The 20,737-nt window shown below is 32.1% G+C and overlaps 1 protein-coding gene across 1 annotated transcript in view; it reads right to left on the bottom strand.

The window, feature by feature from the left end:
- Positions 1 to 6,477: 6,477 nt before the first annotated feature.
- LOC132732519 (regulating synaptic membrane exocytosis protein 2-like) overlaps positions 6,478 to 20,737 on the bottom strand; it is a 39,446-nt gene continuing 25,186 nt past the window's right edge. The window contains exons 9-22 of the mRNA XM_060718966.1: positions 20,236 to 20,352; positions 19,755 to 19,875; positions 18,689 to 18,741; positions 16,542 to 16,624; positions 15,933 to 16,114; positions 15,279 to 15,372; positions 14,511 to 14,674; positions 13,983 to 14,194; positions 11,274 to 11,327; positions 10,888 to 10,969; positions 10,286 to 10,380; positions 9,163 to 9,276; positions 8,031 to 8,173; positions 6,478 to 7,611 (exon numbers count right to left, since the gene is read on the bottom strand). Of these exons, the coding sequence (XP_060574949.1) occupies positions 7,435 to 7,611; positions 8,031 to 8,173; positions 9,163 to 9,276; positions 10,286 to 10,380; positions 10,888 to 10,969; positions 11,274 to 11,327; positions 13,983 to 14,194; positions 14,511 to 14,674; positions 15,279 to 15,372; positions 15,933 to 16,114; positions 16,542 to 16,624; positions 18,689 to 18,741; positions 19,755 to 19,875; positions 20,236 to 20,352 (1,691 nt within the window). The 3' untranslated portion in view covers positions 6,478 to 7,434. The remainder of the gene's footprint in view (positions 7,612 to 8,030; positions 8,174 to 9,162; positions 9,277 to 10,285; positions 10,381 to 10,887; positions 10,970 to 11,273; positions 11,328 to 13,982; positions 14,195 to 14,510; positions 14,675 to 15,278; positions 15,373 to 15,932; positions 16,115 to 16,541; positions 16,625 to 18,688; positions 18,742 to 19,754; positions 19,876 to 20,235; positions 20,353 to 20,737) is intronic.

Genomic DNA, 20,737 nt, shown 5'->3' with positions numbered 1-20,737 from the left:
TTATGTTTTACTTGTCAGTATTATATATTATGAAGAAGATTCTTTATAAAAATATCACTTGACTGAAAATGTTTGGGACAAGCTGGGCAATTCGGACAATCGATTTTGCCGCCCCTGTATGTATAGTAAATTTATGATTATTGATCTTGAAAACAATAATATAATAATTTATTAACCAGAACAAACAAATATTTGTATTTTTAATTTTACAGCCAGAAGTCAAGGCCTGTTAAATTTAAGAAACATGACAGAAAATAAAATGTGTGTACATTTATGATAAATAACAAAGTAAGGTGCAAGAAACATTTGTTAATCATCATTTCAATTTGTTATGGTATGTTTTAAAAATTGTATTCTTGTTTGTAGTTTAGTTGTTTGATTTTATGATAACCTTTCAGGGAATTATGGCCTTTAATCAAAATATAGCTGCCACATTTAATTTTCACCATATAGAAACTTCATAAATCATGTTGGCTTTTTATTGTAAAGAAATTATTGCCGTATTTGTTTTTATAGTTAGTCTTTTCATATATTTTTTATCCGTTTGATGTGTAGAAAGAAAAAAAAGAATCATAGATCTAATGTTTTCATTGCATAAATCTGAATGTTTCACTTTCGATATAAAAGAAAAAAATGTGAAAAGAGCCTATAGCTTCCTAAACAAAGTGAAATAAAAATCTGTTTAAACTAATATTTATTTTTTGTAATAAATTGTCAGTGTAAAAGTGACATAATTTATGACATCATGAATTACATCATCTTCAGACAGTTTCTGGGAAACGAAGTCACTGCAAATTTTTACATCATTAGGTGTTTTTTGCTGTGTTTTTAACTCACCTGTCACAAAGTGACAGGGTGAGCATTTGTGATCGCTTTTCGTCCGGCGTCCGGCGTCCGTCCGTAAACTTTTACTTTAAATGACATCTCCTCATAAACCACTAAGCCAATTTCATCCAAACTTCACAGGAATATTCCTTTGGTGGTCACCTTTAAAAATTGTTCAAAGAATTTAATTCCATGCAGAACTCTGGTTGCCATGGCAACCGAAAGAAAAAACTTTAAATATCTTCTTTTAAAAAACCATAAGAGCTAGAGCTTAGATATTTGGCATGAAACATCTTCTAGTGAGTGTCTACCAAGTTTGTTCAAATAAAAGCCCTGGGGTCAAAATTGGCCCCGCCCCAGGGGGTCATTGATTTTCCCTATATGCATATAGTAAAAACTTAAAAAATCTTCTTTTAAGAGAACCAAAAGAGTTAGAGCTAAGATATTTAGCATGAAACATGTTCTAATAAGTGTCTACCAAGTTTGTTCAAATAAAAGCCCTGGGGTCAAAATTGGCCCCGCCCCGGGGGGTCATTGATTTTCCCTATATGCATATAGTAAAAACTTAAAAAATCTTCTTTTAAAGAACTCAAAGAGCTATGGCTAAGATATTTAGCATCAAACATGTTCTAATAGGTGTCTACCAAGTTTGTTCAAATAAAAGCCCTGGGGTCAAAATTGGCACCGCCCCGGGGTCATTGATTTTCCTTATATGTGTATTAGCAAAAAACTTAAAAAATCTTCTTTTGAAAAAACCCAAATAGCTAGAGTTAAGATATTAAGCATGAAACATCTTTTAGTGAGTGTCTACAAAGTTTGTTCAAATAAAAGACCTGGGGTCAAAATTGGCCCGCCCCGGGGGTCATTGATTTTCCTTATATGTGTGTAGCAAAAACTTAAAAATCTTCTTTGAAAAAAAACCCAAATAGCTAGAGTTTAGATATAAAGCATGAAACATCTTCTAGTAAGTGTCTACAAAGTTTGTTCAAATTAAAGCCCTGGGGCTAAAACTGGCCCCGCCCCAGAAATGTCATTGTTTTTAACTATATGTGTATAGTAAAAACTTTTAAAAAAATCTTTTAAAAAGCCCAATGACCTAGAGCTTAGATGTTTAGCATGAAACATCTTCTTATGGGTGTCTACCAAGTTTGTGCAAATAAAAGCCCTTGGGTTAAATTGTCCCTGCAATGTTGGGGGGGGGGGGGTGGGGGGGGCCTATATACAGGTGAGCGACCTCAGGGCCATCATGGCCCTCTTGTTTATAACAAAGCAAGTTATTTCATTAAAACAAAATTGTGGTAAAGTCCTAAAATACTCATATTTTGACTTAAATTTGGTTGATGATTTTTACAAACTGTGTGTGCGTGCGTGTGTGTGTGTTTGTCAGCAACTGAATGAATTTGACACATAAAGGTAGGATTGATAATAGTAAAAAAAATTGTTTGTTCATAAATTATTTTCTGCTTTTTATGTGAGAAATAAATAAACACTGTATAATGATATAGGGCACGTTATTTTAACAATTGTTTAAAAGTGTTCAACATTTAAAGGCCCATTATGCCTGAGAAATGCTATCATTTTTTATTTCTCAAAAACTTTTATTGTTGGTATCTTGTTAAAGTTTTAGAAAAAAATACTCATTTGCCAAATAAATTAACTATCTTTTGCTTTCTTTACTCTGTTTGCAATAAGTATAATTATAGTAAATAAGGATTTTGTATGTGTCAGAATACTATTTTGTTTACATTTTGCTACCTTTATGACACATAACTGCAAGTTCAGTGCTACTTTCTTCAGTTGTAAAACTTCTTGCATTATTAAAACATGATAAACGCATGTTTGACATTTTTTGAAAAGTATTGATTTCTGAGGCATAATGTGCCTTTAAGTGTATAAAAGTTCAGATTTTAACCCTTGCCATGCTAAGAGTTATTTTCTCACAGAAAATGCACCTTTTTATGTGAAAAAAACAACAACTAATATTCAAGATTTTGTTAATAAACAGTTAGTCATTGTAATTAGTTTTATACCAGGATTCAGATAACCTCGATGTTAGTTCAATGTCAACCTCACCTGACAATAGTGATACACAAGAAAACAAACTGGCTTGTTTAAGACCCCATTCTCTTGCCAAAAATGTTTTTTTATACAAAAAAGGAATGTTTATTTATTTATGTATATATTTATAAAATACAATATTTAAAAAAAAACTGCATTTGACAATCGGATCTTCTGGGCCCTTTCTGTCAAACTTCGGATATAATTAATAATAGTCAGATGTTCCTATTGTGTATTGGGTAATTTTGGTACTGACTAATAAAAGTGCAATACAATTTAACATATTTGTATAATATTGTAAAGTTATTTATAATTTTGATTAGATTTTTAGTTTTACTTGATGAAGAATCTGTAAGCCAGTACATGTCAGTAAAGTACTTTTGTTTGTGATATAGTTTCCATTTTATACCTATATTATGATATACGAGGGTTGTTCGGAAAGTTTTGAGACAATATGATTTTCTCTGTTTCTAATTACAGCTGCGAATATTATTTAATACAAATTATAGCTTAATATGTTATTTATCCGAGTTATGTCTTCAAAACGTTGTAACGTTACTATACGGCATATAATCGTTTCCATAGCAACACCTGTCTACGCATCCTGGCGCACGGACTATTTTCTTGTTATAAGTTTTCTTACTGAATAAAAAGATCCCCTAAAATTGTGCCAAACGTCACGAAAATTTTATGACGTCACTTCCAACTTAAGAACGTCATTTCCGCTAGTTGTTTAAGCCGTTACCGCAGATCATTATAGCAATACGTGCGCGACAAGACAACGACTATGGAAACACCGTCAAAAGAGGAACAGCGTGTTTTTATTAAGTTTTGCGTTAATCTTGGGAAAACGCCAACAGAAACTAAGCAACTTCTAGAACAGGCAAACAACGGACGTACTGTTAGTCGACCATTGGTATTTAGATGGCATAAAGAGTTTCGGGATGGCAGAAAGTCAACAAAAGACAAGGAAAGGAGCGGTCGCCCATCCGTCATCGACGATAAACTGACACTTGCAAGAAACGCGCTTCAGTGCGACCGTCGCATAACAGTAAGAGAAGTGCAGAAGTTTGTGATGTAGGTACGGCAAAATGCTCACAAAACATTTTAAATCTGACTGGGTATAAAATGTATTCGCCAAGTGGCGTTATGAGGCATGAGAAAATGTTGTACGTTGTGAAGGAAGATACTTTGAAAAGGAGTAGCAGTTGACTTTTCTACGGTGACGTTAAACTCTGGAAATAACGGCAACGTCGGATAACGTCGTTGCGTGCGCCGGGTCACCGGTAGTGTCTGTGCCTAACGCTTTTGTAGCTTTGTATACATGAAGCTATTGTTATGAAATTTTACACTATAATAGGTGAGGTATTAAAGTAATACATAGTAAACTCTTGTTTGATTTTATCTTTTCCAACGCTAAATATTGACCCAGTCTCAAAACTTTCCGAACAACCCTGGTATATACATGTACATGTACAACAAATTTCTGTCTCATATTAACAGAAGTTTATTTAACAGTATAGAGGTTGTATTGGAAACTTTTTTGATGTTTTATGATATTTTAATACATTGATACATTTTGTATGATAAAGATTATTCCTGACTCTGTGATCTTGACTTGTTAATGTGTAAACTAAGTGTAAACTGTCTTTAAGTGTAAATAAATTATTAGTTTAAAGTGTAATGTTTTGTTGAAATGAACAAATATTACTATATTTTTGTAGTTTCATAAATTGCTATTAAAGATGATATAAATGTTTTGGAGTGAGTTGTGTTGCAACCCAGCCCATTTTCACGTGAATTTTTTCAAAATAGTACTCGCACATCTTTTCAAGAATCCTTAATATCGAGGGTTTACGCAAAACTGCAGTAAATCATATGAAATAAAGAAGGACTTTCAATAGTATTGCGGTCATCCCTTTATGTCTTTTAGTGAAGCTGTACGAAAAGTTTTGTTGGCGGAACTTTTTCTTCAAAAAAAAAAAAAAAAAAACGGAAACAATGTGTTATTTTTGTGACCATCATCCACACTTCCGAGCAAGTACTTGTGATAGTCGAGCGGCCTGTCTTATCGACAGCTCTTGTTTACCTCAAGTCTTTTTGAAAAAAAAACTCTTTACCTTTATGACGAGATTGTTGCATTTCTGAGTAATTGGCGTAAATGTTTCACACGAACTTTTAAAACTATAATCTTGACGTGTTATAAAGGCTAAAATAGTACGTTTTATGTCCACTAAGTATCACTTGAATCATAGTGTGTCTTAGGATGCGTTCTTTGAATATTTTAACAAATCAACCAGAACTTTTCTATAAAAAATCGACTAAAACAATGCCGTTTTCCCCTCATTATGTGCAATATAAATTATGAAATTATTCTAAACAGGCCCAAGCTGTCTCTTGATCGATTAATTATCAGATGGCTGGAACACGTCTGATTTGTACCCATCCGCCAGTTTGTCAGCGGATTTAAATTTGTCTACACTTATGTCATGAATAAACTGAAAACTTGGACTTTAATAGATCACAAAGACATTCAATTTGTGAAAAAGTATATTTACTGTAACATTTTGATTTTATAATACAGTACATGTAATTCAGTCATAAAATACAAACAAACAAAGACGTTAACATAAATATAGCACATGACGTCAGAAAATAAAGAAAATGCTGTTAGGTGATACACCACTGCAGTGTCGTAACTGTTGTACAGCGTTCACCGGAAATAGCCCCTCAAAACACGGTTATTTCCGGTGAACATTGTACAACAGTGGAAATTCTTCCATTATTCTGTCAAAAACATTGAGCAAAACAAGATTGTCACAATATCACACACCCTGTAATGATTTATACAGGTAGCCACTCTCATATTGGGTAACTAACCTTAAACAATTCATTCACATTTTTCAAAATTCCTATTGTTTGATTAAGAACCTTAGAATATTACGGAATTTACATGATATATTTAGACAATATCTATGAAAACTCATTTCAAAATAGGTTCATTACTATCAGTTATTCTAACAACAGATAATGAACTTATTTTTATAAGATAAAAGACACCACGTGTTTTGAACTTTCAGACAAACAAAGACCAAATCCGATTTGTACGGTATTTTAAAGGCAAATGAATTAGAATGCCAAATTATCATAAATTAAAATATTGTTTTACCTTGCTTTAGAAATTTGAACTTCGCTAGCATTCCACAAGTATTGCATTTACGTGAATCAGTGGTCACTTTAAATGAATTCAAAATGAACATTCAATTATTTGGAAGAGTTATAAGATGAACCAAGAACTTAATATGAAAAACACTCCGCATTTACGCATATTTTAAAGTTGTTTTTTTTAAGTCAAATATGTACTAAGCTCAAATTTGATGTTAGAAAATATTGATAATTTCTACACAGTCTCTTTGAAAATATAAAATAAACCTATTTTGACTTCACACAAAGTAGATATGTTTAAAACTCTAAAGGTAATAGGGAACGCAGCTTCCCATGCACAGCTCATTCAGTCTATTATTCAAATTAGAAATATTCAGTAAGAATTTTTTAGATTTCAATAAATTTCTGTGATTAAATATTTAACTTAAGGATGAGCATACTATATTTTAAAGTATATTTTAAAGTCATATACTCCTTATTAAGTGAAGTCCAAATGATATTAATGGTAATGTGGTGTGCAAAACTTTAATTAGCTCAATATTTTCTTAATGGTTTCATGTATACGGCATACAGAATTTTTTGACATAAACAGTAATGGTTAAAAAAGCAAATTAAAATATCTATATTGATATATGTCTACAAGAGACATACTCATCAAAATCCGAGAAATCAGAGTCCAGTAAATCGCTGTTATATTTTCATATAACCATGCCATAATCGATGGCAAATAAAGTGATATGCTCAAATTTACGTGATATGCTCATAAATTTTTGAACGAATTCCTCATGGCGCCGTAAGCTTATGTTTACTCAAGTCGTGGGATTTCTATTATATTTCAATCACGTGACACACTAGTTCCAGTTCCGGTATAACATTTCAATCACGTGATACACTAGAAAAATACATGAATGTCTCACAACCTATATGTTTGAAGAGATGGCCGCCAGCATCAATCAATGCTTATTCTGGCCAGAATAAATAAAGGCACTGGAAATGAAAATAGCATTCAACTGCACGTTTATGTTTCTAAATTGGTTAAATTTACTAGTAATAACGACCTTGCAATACAAATTATTATAGTTATAGCTTGAATTTCAGCAAATTTCGTATAATGTCCAGTGAGCAAAAATGGACACTAGCAACAAGTCATGACTACTACAGCAGAAAAAAAAAGATAATCCGATACAAAACTGAAATGAAATCTGAATGCAATATTTGTTTTTAAAATCTTGTACCATTTATTGTTTATTACTTATACATTATCATTTAAATTTGAGCGTATTTTATTATATTTACACTTTTTACAAATCCTAATTCATGAAAATTGGAGGATGCAAAAGACATTGTTTTGCAGATTTCTCCAGGGAGGAAAGTATCTCAAAGCACTTAATGTACTGGCCAAAAGTTCAGTGATTCGGTGCTCCCTATTTCAGCTGCTCCAAGGGGAAATAACTTGTACCAGGCCATCGTATGCTGGCATAAATCCAAGCTGTCCAGTTTGACCACTGCTTCACCGAGACATTGCTTCTTGTCAAACGTCTTTTGTTTATCCCAAACATTAACCTGGTCGAAATATATTATATTATTGTACATCATCTACAAAGCGACTACATAAAACCCTTTTTAATGCTTTAAATATTTCTTTGTGCTTTGTAAATATAAAATATATAAAATCCATCCTTGCAAATTGAATAAATCGGAAAAAGCATCTAGATGTCCATATTGACAATGTTTACTGTTTACTTTTAACTTCTGAAAGAAAATGCATTGGTAACTGAAATAAATCATGTGTAAATCTATAAATTACTTAAAACATTTTTGATTGATTGTGTAACAATCAGATATGGAAAATTTTGCTATCAGAAACCGTTTTCAAAACGTTTGTATCTCCTTATGTATATTTTATTTAACAATTTTTGCCAATTCTGATATCGATGAACAGTAAAACACATTTTTATATTGATATGATAATATTGTATTACCCTTATATAGCGACCATGTATATTACAGGCAGAATATCGAATTGTTTTCCTAAATATTGGATCATAACTCATCCGTACAGTTTGTGTCTTCTTCTTTTGTACAGTCTTGGACCCTTCTACCAGATACGTTTTAACATAAGTATCTGAAACATAACATTTTTTTGCGATAACTAATATCATTATTATACTGATATCTAATACATCATAAAATGTAACCAATGACTGTCCAGCTTTTGTACGATGTGATCTCTTAAGTCAGAGTAAAAAAATCATATCAAATCTTTATTGTAGCTCTAATCGAAGTAACAAATCTCTGTGAAAATGTCAAATAATTAAGGGGTGTGAAATGAAGATGTTATTTAACTATATTTAATTACATATTGTTGAGGAAAATACTGATTTTATTGAATTCGTATGCAGCTGCATAACGTACATTTGTAGACGGTTAGTGCATCGCCCAATATAATTATGTTTCACAAAATTTTACTCGTCCAATAGAATTCGATCAGTATTGTACTCAAAAATTTGCAAAACCTCATAATATAAAGCATCCAGTTATACACATCATTTGATATCACCATTGTAGCAACGCTATATGTCGCAACGCCGCTATATGTCGCAACTAACGCTGCAACGTTGCGACATTTAGCAGTAGGCGATTGCGACATATAGCGTTGATTGCGACATATAGCGTTAGCGTTGCGACATTTAGCGTTAGTTGCGACATATAGCGGCGTTGCGACATATAGCGTTGCTACAACCATCGTTTGGTTTTCGCTTTAACAAATAGTATAATTATATTTAATAATACACTTTACTAGAGATATCTATATATAAGAGGTATACTGTATATTTGAGCCGCGTCACGACAAAACCAACATAATGGGTTTGCGACCAGCATGGATCCAGACCAGCCTGCGCATCCGCGCAGTCTGATCAGGATCCATGCTGTTCGCTATTAGCTTCTCTACTTGTTATAGAGTTTGTAAGCGAACAGCATGGATCCTGATCAGACTGCGCGGATGCGCAGGCTGGTCTGGATCTATGCTTGTCGCAAACCCATTATGTTGGTTTTGTCGTGACGCGGCTCATTTTTATTTTAACAATGACTTGACAAGACGCTGATAAATACCTGGTGGAGTGGCAAGCCCAGATTTCATCAAGCCTTTAACGACAACAACATCAATTTCAAGCTGACCTTTCGATACCATAAAACCCATCTTTATATCACCACGCACATTCGTCTCTAAAATCAGCAACATCAATATGTAATTACATGTATATAAATTAGTTCAGTGGATATAGTTTTAAAGATGAGATGTTGTGCAAAAAGACACACTTTCAAGGTACATTAACATATAAAAACATTCACTACATGAACATTTACATGCAGCGATCGCAACCGTTGGCAGATGTATTCAAGCGTATAAAAATAAGAACAAATATATTAAAGACAACGCAATTATTACTGATGTATTCACGCGAGCAAAATATTGACAGATGAAATCACGCGCACACAAATATTGACCACTGTATTCACGCGCACACAAATATTGACAGATGCTTCTATTCGCACGCAAATATTACTGATGCATTTACGCACACACACATATTGACAGATGCTTTTACGCGCACGCCAAAATATTACTGATATTGGTTGCCCAGTTAATCACGGAGCGCCCACATACATATTGACAAATTTGTATTTCACGCGGAAATAAGCAATTTCAGATTTTGAGATATACATAAATCATTAAAATTTTGCAAAGGTATACACGTGCGCATTTCCATGTGAAGTATTGTACCACAAGCAGATGTATACATGCGTCTTTAATGTACATATATGTTATAAAGTCAATCAAAATATAAAGTATATTTAATATGTATTTGTCAACAAGGAAGTCCACAATCATGATAATAAAATGATATTGATATATAATTCTGCATTAGCCGGTGCTAGCGTGCATTTTCCAGTACCGTCAATCAAACCTAGACTGCAATAGTATGAATTTTGTCGTTTTGGAATTCCGTTTTTTCTCTTATTTCCTCATACTTTGATCCTTGAACAAATATAAACTATTAATTGGGAACAACATAATATCATAATCATAATCATTTTTCAGTGTTTGTTTTACTAGATAATTACTTTGATTTTTAAAACCATACAGTATCATTAGAATATTTTCATATTTTAACTAATAAGATATTACATAATATCTAATGTTGGAGATGTGGAAAGGTTTAACAGCTCTTACCGTATGAAGGTTTAGGAGGTATTTGTCCAGGTCCAAGAAGGGAGGTAATATCATCTCCTTCCGGTGCTGGTCTGTCAGGATTAGGACTTCTAGATCTAACAGTTGTTGAAAACACAAAATATATATCGTTTTAAAGGACGATGAAATATAGATAGTTTTAATGCTGAAATTAAACAACGATCTTAAACAAAATGTATCTGGAATATTGTAAATTTATTGAGTTCGAATAAAGACATTATCATGGTAATCAAAAGAAAAATTTATTGCACTATCAAATGTGTGTTTTGAATATGCTTAAGATGATGGTGATTAAGATTATAATGATAAACATAATAATGATGATGATGATGATAAAGATGATGATGATGATGATAAATAGGAAGAAACTGACAATAATTTTGATGATGGTGGTGATGACAAAAAAGATGATGCCGATGATTTTGATGATGATGATGATCAAGAAGAAGATGCTAACGATGATTTTGATGATGGTGGGGATGACAAAGAAGATGATGGCGATGGTTATGACGTTAATGATGACAAATAGATTTATGTAAATCATGTGAAGTGATATTTTTAAGAATAATATACATTTCACTTACGATTCCCTGTCATCAAAAAATGTGTTTACAGGACTGTTGGAAAGGTTCAATGGGTGGGGAGGCGCCAACAGCTCATATCGTTCTGTAAGATAAATATTCATTTCATACAATTACTTAACGTGATGCTATATTGTTTCAAACAATTTTCATACATAATTATTTGTAACCATTCTTTTTTAACAAAACAACAAAGTTTCTTTTCCATGTCTCATCAAAATTATAAAATATGGGAGATCCGTCAAGAGAAATGAAAACTGATTTTAAAAATGATAATTGCAGACTTGGTTTGAATGAGTCTGTTCAAGAGAGATAATGTAAGATCCAACATCAGAGATCCCCAAGCACCGGCTGCAGCAGTATTCAATCTTAAACACAATAAAACTCACCGGCAAAATGTTTGCGACTTCTGCTTAAGCCGGTGCTAGGGGGCGTGGACGAGGCTTGGAATTATTACTTATGTATATGAATAGGCTTAATCAAACCAAGTTTGCAACATTTTCAATTTTGCCGTGTTTTGGATTCTCTATTTTAAGAGAAAAAACCCTGATAAATCGTAAATAAACTCGACACTTGAAATCATATGAATTTTATGTGTCACAGAGTTCTTTTATAAAATTTTTTAAAATTAAAATTTAATTGAAAAAAAAATTTTTTTTTGAGAAAACCCACTAAACAAAAAAAAAAGGGTTTAAAGGAAAATTTTTTAAATAAAGTTAACTTTTACGGGGACTCCCACTCGAACGAACGCCTTTGGTTTTTTGGCGGTGGATGGGGCGGGGGTTTAAAACAAGCTGAATCTCTGACGTCTTTTCACTCTGACTCCTTGTTCATTAAAACCTCGCCCCGCTTGTAAAACCCGAGGACAGTTGTGCTTAAATTAAAATCAAATTGGTTCAAATGTTAGTTAACTAGTTGAAAATATTGTTACTAAATGTTAAAAAAAGGTCTCTTAAAAAAAATCCACTGAGGAACAAAAACCTTTAACACCAAAAAAATTTAAATTTCTTCCCATAAACAACTGGGGCACATAAAGCAAAATTATAGCCAAAGGATGTTTTTGGGCAAAAATATATAAGAAAAAAATTTAAAAACTTTAAATAAAACATGAAAAAGGGGGAAAAAGAGGCAGAAATTTTTTTTAAAAGGGTTTGTTTTTAAACCCTAACCTGGGTCTTTTCCCCAAAAATGGGGGCCCCTAGATTTTGAAGATAACCTGGCGACCGAAAACCAATTTTTCTTTTCCCCAGTACGTAAAAATTTTACTCGTCATTTTTAACAAAAAAATTTTTTCATTATTTAAATGTTAGCTTTTTTTAAAGCTGAAAGTTTTTAAAATTAACGGGCAAAAATTTTAAAACTTTTGCATAAAAATTTTGCCAAAATACATTATATCAAAAATTATTTAAAATTTTTTATTAATTTAAAAAAATTATTTTGTTATCTCTTTTTGGGTTCCCATATAAAAAAATTTTTTTACTTAAAAAAAATTTTTCAAAAATTTTCTTTTAAATAATCAAAATTACTTTTCACATATCAAAAAAATATATAAAAACATATCAAAATTACTGTCACCTATTCAACAGTACTATCACGTATCAAAATTACTAACATATATAAATTTACTGCCACATATAAAAATTGTTAACGTAACAAATTACTCTCACGTATCAAAAGTACTGCCACATATCAAAAGTACAGTCACATATTAAAAGTACTGTCACATTATTAAATAATTAACGATCGAATCAAAAATAACTGTTCCCATGTTCAGTACTGTTCAGATAATCAAAAAAATACAAGTCACGTTTAGTTCAAATCATTGTCATGCATCAATTTTTAACTTTTTAAAAAATTTCCTGTTTTAATTTTTCAAAAAACATTGTTTTTCCCATAAACCCAAAATTTTACTTGTCACTATATAAAATTACTTGTCGCATTAAAATAAAAATTTCTACATACATTTTTAATTTTCACCATAGAAAATTTAAAATTTAATCATTTATCAAATTTTTTATTAAAAAATTACAGTCACTCATAAAAAATGACTGTCACTTTTATAACATTTAACTTTTCACTTTTTAAAAAATTTAAAACTTTCAAAAAAGTTTTAAATTTTGGAAAATTTAAAGAAGGCAATACACATGGAAGAATATGATTTATGAGGTTTTACATTCAGTGCTGGTGGGGTGAGTGTAGAGGTGATGAATTTTGCCGAGGGGGGAGAAGTCGTGTTTGGGTTCTCGACCAAACAATACTAACTAAAAAAGGGCTTATACATTTATACATAAAATAACCAAAAAAGGAAAACGAACCCTTTTTAGCGGTAAACATCGTTTATTTCGGGTAATATCGTTAGAATTCCGAATCTTTCGGGAGTTTTCATATGAACTATTTTTGTACAATTTTGTCACGTGAGAGGATATTTTCCACTGTGACGTCATTATTTAAAGAATTCCAATATGACAGCTCGCATAAATGGTCATTAGGGTTCGTAATCCTTAAATAAAAGTTTGTATAACCACAAATGTAAATGTATTCAATGTGTTTTATTAATTTTCAATAAACATTTATTTCTAATTGCATCATGCACTGCAGCTTATCAAGAACACTCAAGCATGAGAAGAAACAATATCTTGCTTTTAAAAAGGACCGTTTAACAAAGGGGTTATCAAAGTGAAACAATAAAAACAAACATGAACTTTTTAATATATGTTTATCATTAAAAATATTTATTTATCTTGAGCTAATATGAGATGAAACAAATACATGGTTAAGTATTTCTTTATTGCTGTCAATATATTATTGTTGTCGTACATAACGTATTGCTGCCAACAATGTTATTGCACACTTAGTAACATAATTATATATATATATATATATATATATATATATATATATATATATATATATATAATATATATATATATAATATATATATATATATATTATATATATATATATATATATATATTATATATATATATATAAGCTTATATCAAAAGTTACAATTGTAATCAGTTCTTAAAAAAAACCCATATTTTATACGATTTCAACGGAACAATAAAAACATAGACTTGGAGATATGTGACACATACATGGGCTTCTTTTCCCTTGAACTAGGAACTCTTTTATTTTCTCGTGTGCTGGTGTAAGTGACAATTTGCGTGCGTTGGCTTCCTTGCCGGCTACTGACACGGACGACCTGGGAGATGGATCCCTGCTAGGATCACGGCTCGGGTAATAACTAGACGTGTCGATAGATGTTACAGGACTAACAGCCGAGTCCGACAAAGAAAACGACTTTTTCCTTTGATTTAAAAAAAGAAAAAGAATAAGAAAATATAAAAAAAATTGTACAAAGTACGTACAAAAATGTAAAATATGCATTTTGTTAATCTATGCAGGAAAATGTAAAAAAAATATGTACAGTCTAAAAAGACATAATCTAATGACAAAACTAATCTATTGTAGACGAGTGGTCTTGAAACATTCAAGTTTCATCGGATATTTAGAAACTGCTTATTATATAAGTACAGAATTTGTAAGAACTTTGGCAAATATTGAATACTTTTGAATATTTTTTTTATTTATTATATATCTATGTAGAAATAAAAAACACTAACCGGTAAGGTAAAGGGGAGCTATTCTCGTCGTGATCTTCTAAATGGTAACATTTCACAGATTTGTCTATCTTGACTTCTCCGAGATCAAGCAGTACCTCGCCGAGAAATTCATCCTCCGGTTCCCGGAAGTTCCACACCGTTACCTCCAGGGCCAAACATTTCAGCTTATTTCAAATATATATACATAAGTAAGTCTACAGCGTTATCTAAAACTATCGTGGACCTAATTATAAATAGATAACAATCTATTTGAATCTATGATTTAAGCGGGAAAAAAGATGTTAATTTTATCGGGTTCTTGCTGAGTTATATAATATCATAATAAGTTACAATGTATGTATTTCATCCCAAAATATAACAGCAGTTTTTACTTTAGTCTGTTACATAACTGATACTGTAACATACTGAACCAGTAAAGAATACTGATTGACATCAATGCAAAAATTGTAATCTCATTTATTTTCAAGGCAAACATTACTGATTTAGAGATTTATTGTGACATTTATCAAAGTAAAAGAAAAAGAGTTGTTAAAGTCGCTGACTTTAAACCACTCGCTCTTCACCGCTTTGAGTAGAATCCCGACATTGACATTGGATTCTTTTATGCAAAGAATCTATCCGGCTAGCTTTCTCAGATGCGCCCGCTCGTGCCAAAAATAATGAAAGGAGGGTACGTCACGCCTGACCTTAGTCTACCCGTAAAAGTGGATAGACGCACGTCACCGATGTAGCCTTAAACACAACCAAAAGAAGAAAAAAACAACTTACCTGGTTTTGATCTATATTTGCGAAGACAAATGTTTCATTCCAGTTTGGATCTTTGGTATTCAGTTTGATGTCACTTTCTTTGGCTTCGTGGGCGCTATATAAAAACATTATGTTATATTTGCAATATCATCACATTCGTGGGCGTTATATAAAATATTATGTTATATTTGCAATAATATCACGTATAAAACATTGTGTTGTATTTGCAATAACATCTTATACACTTGTAACACGACTCAAAGCTTATGTTGAGAAATTCTAGAAATCATGCTTATCTTGAAACTCATTAATCGTTCAGAGTTTGTTCTCATTGTGTACTGTTAGCACATATAAAGACTTTCGTTCTATGCCGTTGAAAATAGGACAGTAGAACACGGCGTATTATGCCAATCTTGCACAGTCTTTATATATTGTTTTTTTCCGGATTTGCATTGTCTTTGCTTTTAATTATTATGCAAGTCTGCTTTAAAATATTATCTCAATTTGACATAAAGCGATTTATAAACGGATAGCGGATTATATCAAATTGACATTTAAAGCCGCAGATGCGGAGACTATGGAAGGACTGAAAATCACGAAAAAACAAACAGAAACATAATAAAAGACAGAACCAAATCGTTCAGATGAGACAGTAAATATATCTTCTTAGCTTACTGTCTGTTTGGAAGAAGATGTAACATAGCCAAGGCGTTGGGGTCATGACCTTCACCATGAGTCTCGGAAAGAATGTCCTCACCCCGTAGTAATACAACAAGTAAACAATTACAGTTGACGTCATAGTCAATCTGTAGCCATAATCGCCCGTTTATTTTCTTTACGTCCCTTTTTATTTCAACCTAAAGAATACAAAGTATATTATAATATGTAATAAGGATACAAAAGCTTTACAAAATAATCAGCAAATTAAATAAATAAATAAATAAATAAAATGTAACTGTTAGAAATAAAGAATACTTTACAATAACAAAATTGTGACCATCTTTTGAAACGTTAGTAGGCACCATTTCCTTTTTTCTTATTAAGTACATTAAATAATCTGTTGGGATTTTTTTGTCGAGTTAATCATTATAAAATCCCTTATAGTATATTACATATTCTTAAAGTTTGTATATGACTCAACTCAAATGTTTTAAATCAGCAAACTTCTTAATTCTTTAAAAAACAAAACAAACAAAAACAACAAAAACAAACGAACGACAACAACAACAACAACAACAACAAACAAACAAAACAATAAACGGTATATACAAACGTATAACTTACAGGAGTTTTAGGTAGCAATCTTCGTTTAGGGCGAGCAAACGTAAGCGTATCTGGTGGCAAGGAACCTTCCATCGGCACAGTCTCTAAACAAGATAAATACAAATAATTTTAGTGACATACGTGACAACAATATAAAAACATATAACAATTAATATATCACCCAGCCTATTAGACATAATTATCACCCACATGAATAGAAAGATATGCATGTACGTATGTCTTCACCTTAAATATTTTTTCTAATAGGAATGACATTACACCCAAATAACTGAACAAAAACAATAGAATAACTAACTTATAGTTTGTTTCAACTTTCAAGTTTCATTAATAAGATGACTGATCAAAATAGTTTATGTATATACAAGAAATTGTACATTAGGCCTCAGAAATTTTTTTTATTCTTTAGAATGGGCAAACATGATTTTTTTCTAAAAGTTTAAATTATAATTTTAGAGCTAAGTTAATTGCTTGTTAACTGAAGAAAGTAGCGATAAATGTAAAATAAAATGTACCAAAAAGTAGTGAAATGTAAACAAAGTAGTACTATGACTTCCATACAAAATACAGTCACTATAACTGTGGTACAAATTGCCAAAAAAGAAGCAGACGACAAAAAACAGTTCAGGTAATTGGCCAATGAGTAATTTTATGAAAACAACTAGAACTCCGCGAGTCGGATGTGTCGCCTTGTGAACAATATAGTTTAGGAGAAATGGCCAGGACAAAAATGAAATATGAAAAATAACAAAGGGCAATAACTAATAAATTAATAAGTGCAGAGCAGCAGTTTCTGTGCACTGCACTTCTTATCAATAAGATCTATCATTCTATGATGTTTCAAGTCCATATCTTTTATAATTTATGAGAAATAGCCTGGACAAAAATAAAGTATGAAAATTAATAAAGGGTAATCACTCACAAATAAGAAGTGCAGAGTACCGGTTCTTGTACACTGCACTTTTTCTTAATGAGATCTATCATCCTAGTCCATAGCTTTCATACTTGAGGAGAAATGACCAGGACAAAAATAAAGTAAGAAAATCAACAAAGGGCAATAACTCAAAAAATAAGAAATGCAGAGTATCAGTTCTTATGCACTGCACTTTTTCTTAATGAGATCTATCATCCTATGAAGTTTCAAGTCCATAACTTTTATACTTTCGGAGAAATGGCCTAGACAAAAATTAAATATGAAAATTAACAAAGGGCCATAACTCAAAAAATAAGAAATGCAGAGTACCGATTCTTGTGCACTGCACTTCTTCTTAATGAGATCTATCATCCTATGAAGTTTCAAGTCCATAGCTTTTATACTTCAGGAGATATAGCCCGGACAAAATTAAAGTATGAAAATAAACAAAGGGCAATAACTCAAAAAAAAAAGAAATGCAAAGTACCAATTCTTGTGCACTGCACTTCTTCTTAATGAGATCTATCATCCTATGAAGTTTCAAGTTCATGGCTTTTATACATTAGGAAAAATGGCCCGGACAAAAATGAAGTATGAAAATTAACAAAGGGCAATAACTCAAAAATTAGGAAGTGCAGAGTACCGGTTCTTGTGCACTGCACTTCTTCTTAATGAGATCTATCATCCTATTCAGTTTCAAGTCCATAGCTTTTTTAGTTGAAGAGAAATGGCCCGGACAAAATTAAAGTATGAAAATTAACAAAGGGCAATAACTCAAAAATTAAGAACTGCAGAGTACCGGTCCTTGTGCACTGCACTTCGGATTATTGAAAGAAGCATGCATACCAAGTTTGAAGTCAATCAGTCTTATAGTGACTGAGTTATGTTCCGGACAAGCTTTAGGGGACGCCGACAACGACGCCGACAACGACGCCGACGCCGCCGACACAGACGCCGCCGACACCGCCGACAAAAGTAACACCTATATGTCGCCTTTTCAAGGCGACACAATAAAAATGTACCCAAAATAAAAGCTTTTGAGAAAAAAAAGCCATTCTAAAACTAATGGGCCTAATTATTAAATTTATTGCAATCAGTCGAGAAAATTATAAGAAAAAATATAAAATCATTTTTGTTTCACGGATTCTTCTTTTCAGGATTAGTTACGAGTGATTAAAACTGAAACATCCACAATAAGATGCCTAGATAAATATACATGTATCATGTTTGCACATACCGGATTTAATAATTATGGGATGATTTCTTCTCAAACTTTGGTTACTACCACTTCTGAAAACACAAATTAGTTGATTGAAGAATTATATAATATTATATCTGTTGTACAATATTGGAATGAATGATAATATTATTACTGATAGATCCATATATTCCATTTTTTCATTACAATGTCGAAAAATCACTCTGTTCTAGAAGTACAGAAACTTAAGCGAGAATTATATTATATATTACAGAGCCCCGTGAATTATTGAAAGCTGGAGGGACATACTTATTTAAAAGCCCATTGAATTACAGAAATCTGGAGCGAGAAACTTACTTCAGAGCCCCTTGAATTACAGAAATTTGGAGCGAGAAACTAACTTTAGAGCCCCATGAATTATTGAAATCTGGAGCGAGAAACTTACTACAGAGCCCCGTGACTTATAGAAATCTGGAGCGAGAAACTTACTTCAGAGCCCCATGAATTATAGAAATCTGGAGCGAGAAACTTACTTCAGAGCCCCATGAATTATTGAAAGCTGGAGCGAGAAACTGACTTCAGAGCCCCATGAACTACAGAAAGTAGGAGCGAGAAACTTACTTCAGAGCCCCATGAACTACAGGAAGTAGGAGCGAGAAACTTACTTCAGAGCCCCATGAATTATAGAAATCTGGAGAGAGAAACTTACTTCAGAGCCCCATGAACTATAGAAATCTGGAGAGAGAAACTTACTTCAGAGCCCCATTAATTATTGAAATCTGGAGAGAGAAACTTACTTCAGAGCCCCATGAACTACAGAATGTTGGAGCGACAAACTTACTTCAGAGCCCCATGAATTAAAGAAATCTGGTGAGAGAAACTTACATTAGAGTCCCATGAACTACAGAAAGTTGGAGCGACAAACTTACTTCAGAGTCCCATGAATTATAGAAATCTTGGAGCGAGAAACTTACTTCAGAGCCCCATGAATTATAGAAATCTGGAGCGACAAACTTACTTCAGAGCCCCATGAATTATAGAAATCTGGAGCGACAAACTTACTTCAGAGCTCCATGAACTACAGAATGTTGGAGGACAAACTTACTTCAGAGCCCCATGAATTATAGAAAGCTGAACAATGCTTCCTGACTGGTTGATAATTTCTTGAGCCTCTTCAAATGTAACATCGAGTAACGATCTGCCGTTCCATTCCAACACTTGGTCACCTTCATAAAAAACCCAGTAATAATCATTTTTGAAATGGCAGATATTATTACTTGGTCAATCAATCAATTCACGAAAATATTGTTTTGAGGAGAAGGGGTTAATGAACTATTTAAAAAAGTTTGAGTGGATCACGTTTATATTATACATGTAGCAGATTAAAATTTAATAAAATCGAATTAATTAACGTATAGTGTTACGATTGCTAAATATTTGCAGCATTGTTAATGAATTGCCAAAGGTTTCCAAAACAAGAACTGCTTTTTTTCTTCTTTTTTAATTTTATTTCTTTTCCTATGAACAAATAAAATTATGCTCATTGTTCTATCAATGTGACTTAAACTAAACTACAAAATCAATACCTTCGGCTATACCCTGCCTATCTGCCGGACCTTCTTTTGACACCATAGTGACGTAAGCACACAGACGACCATTAGACGCTCGTTTTCCTCCGACAACGCGCATTCCTAAACCTTGCGCTAAATAAACAAAACTCATCATTGTATCTAAAACAACTTGTTTAAACCTTTTAAAATTACTCCAGAACTATCTCTTTTCAAGAAATTCAAGAATGCAATTGATCTGTGCGTCATTACAAAAAAAGAATACAAAGGTGTAAATTGAATAATAATCGAATTAGGAGTTAAATAGCTAAAAGTTCATAATAAAAACTAGGTATCAAAAAGTTTATAATGAAACCAGGTGTTAAAAAGTTAACAATGGAATTTAGTGAATGCAACCATAAGTCGAAAAGTTCATGAATGAACTAGGTTTTCAATGTTCATAATATATATACGTGCCAATGAGTTCATAACGGGACTAGATACAGAACTAGGTCTCAAATAGTTCATTATAGAACCAGGT

This window comes from Ruditapes philippinarum, unplaced genomic scaffold (genome assembly GCF_026571515.1).
Source record: "Ruditapes philippinarum isolate M1 unplaced genomic scaffold, ASM2657151v2 ctg576_1_1_1_1, whole genome shotgun sequence".
Classification (NCBI taxonomy): Eukaryota; Metazoa; Mollusca; class Bivalvia; order Venerida; family Veneridae; genus Ruditapes; species Ruditapes philippinarum.
The sequence above is the reverse complement of the archived record's forward strand: the minus strand, read 5'-3'. Positions and strand labels throughout refer to the sequence as shown.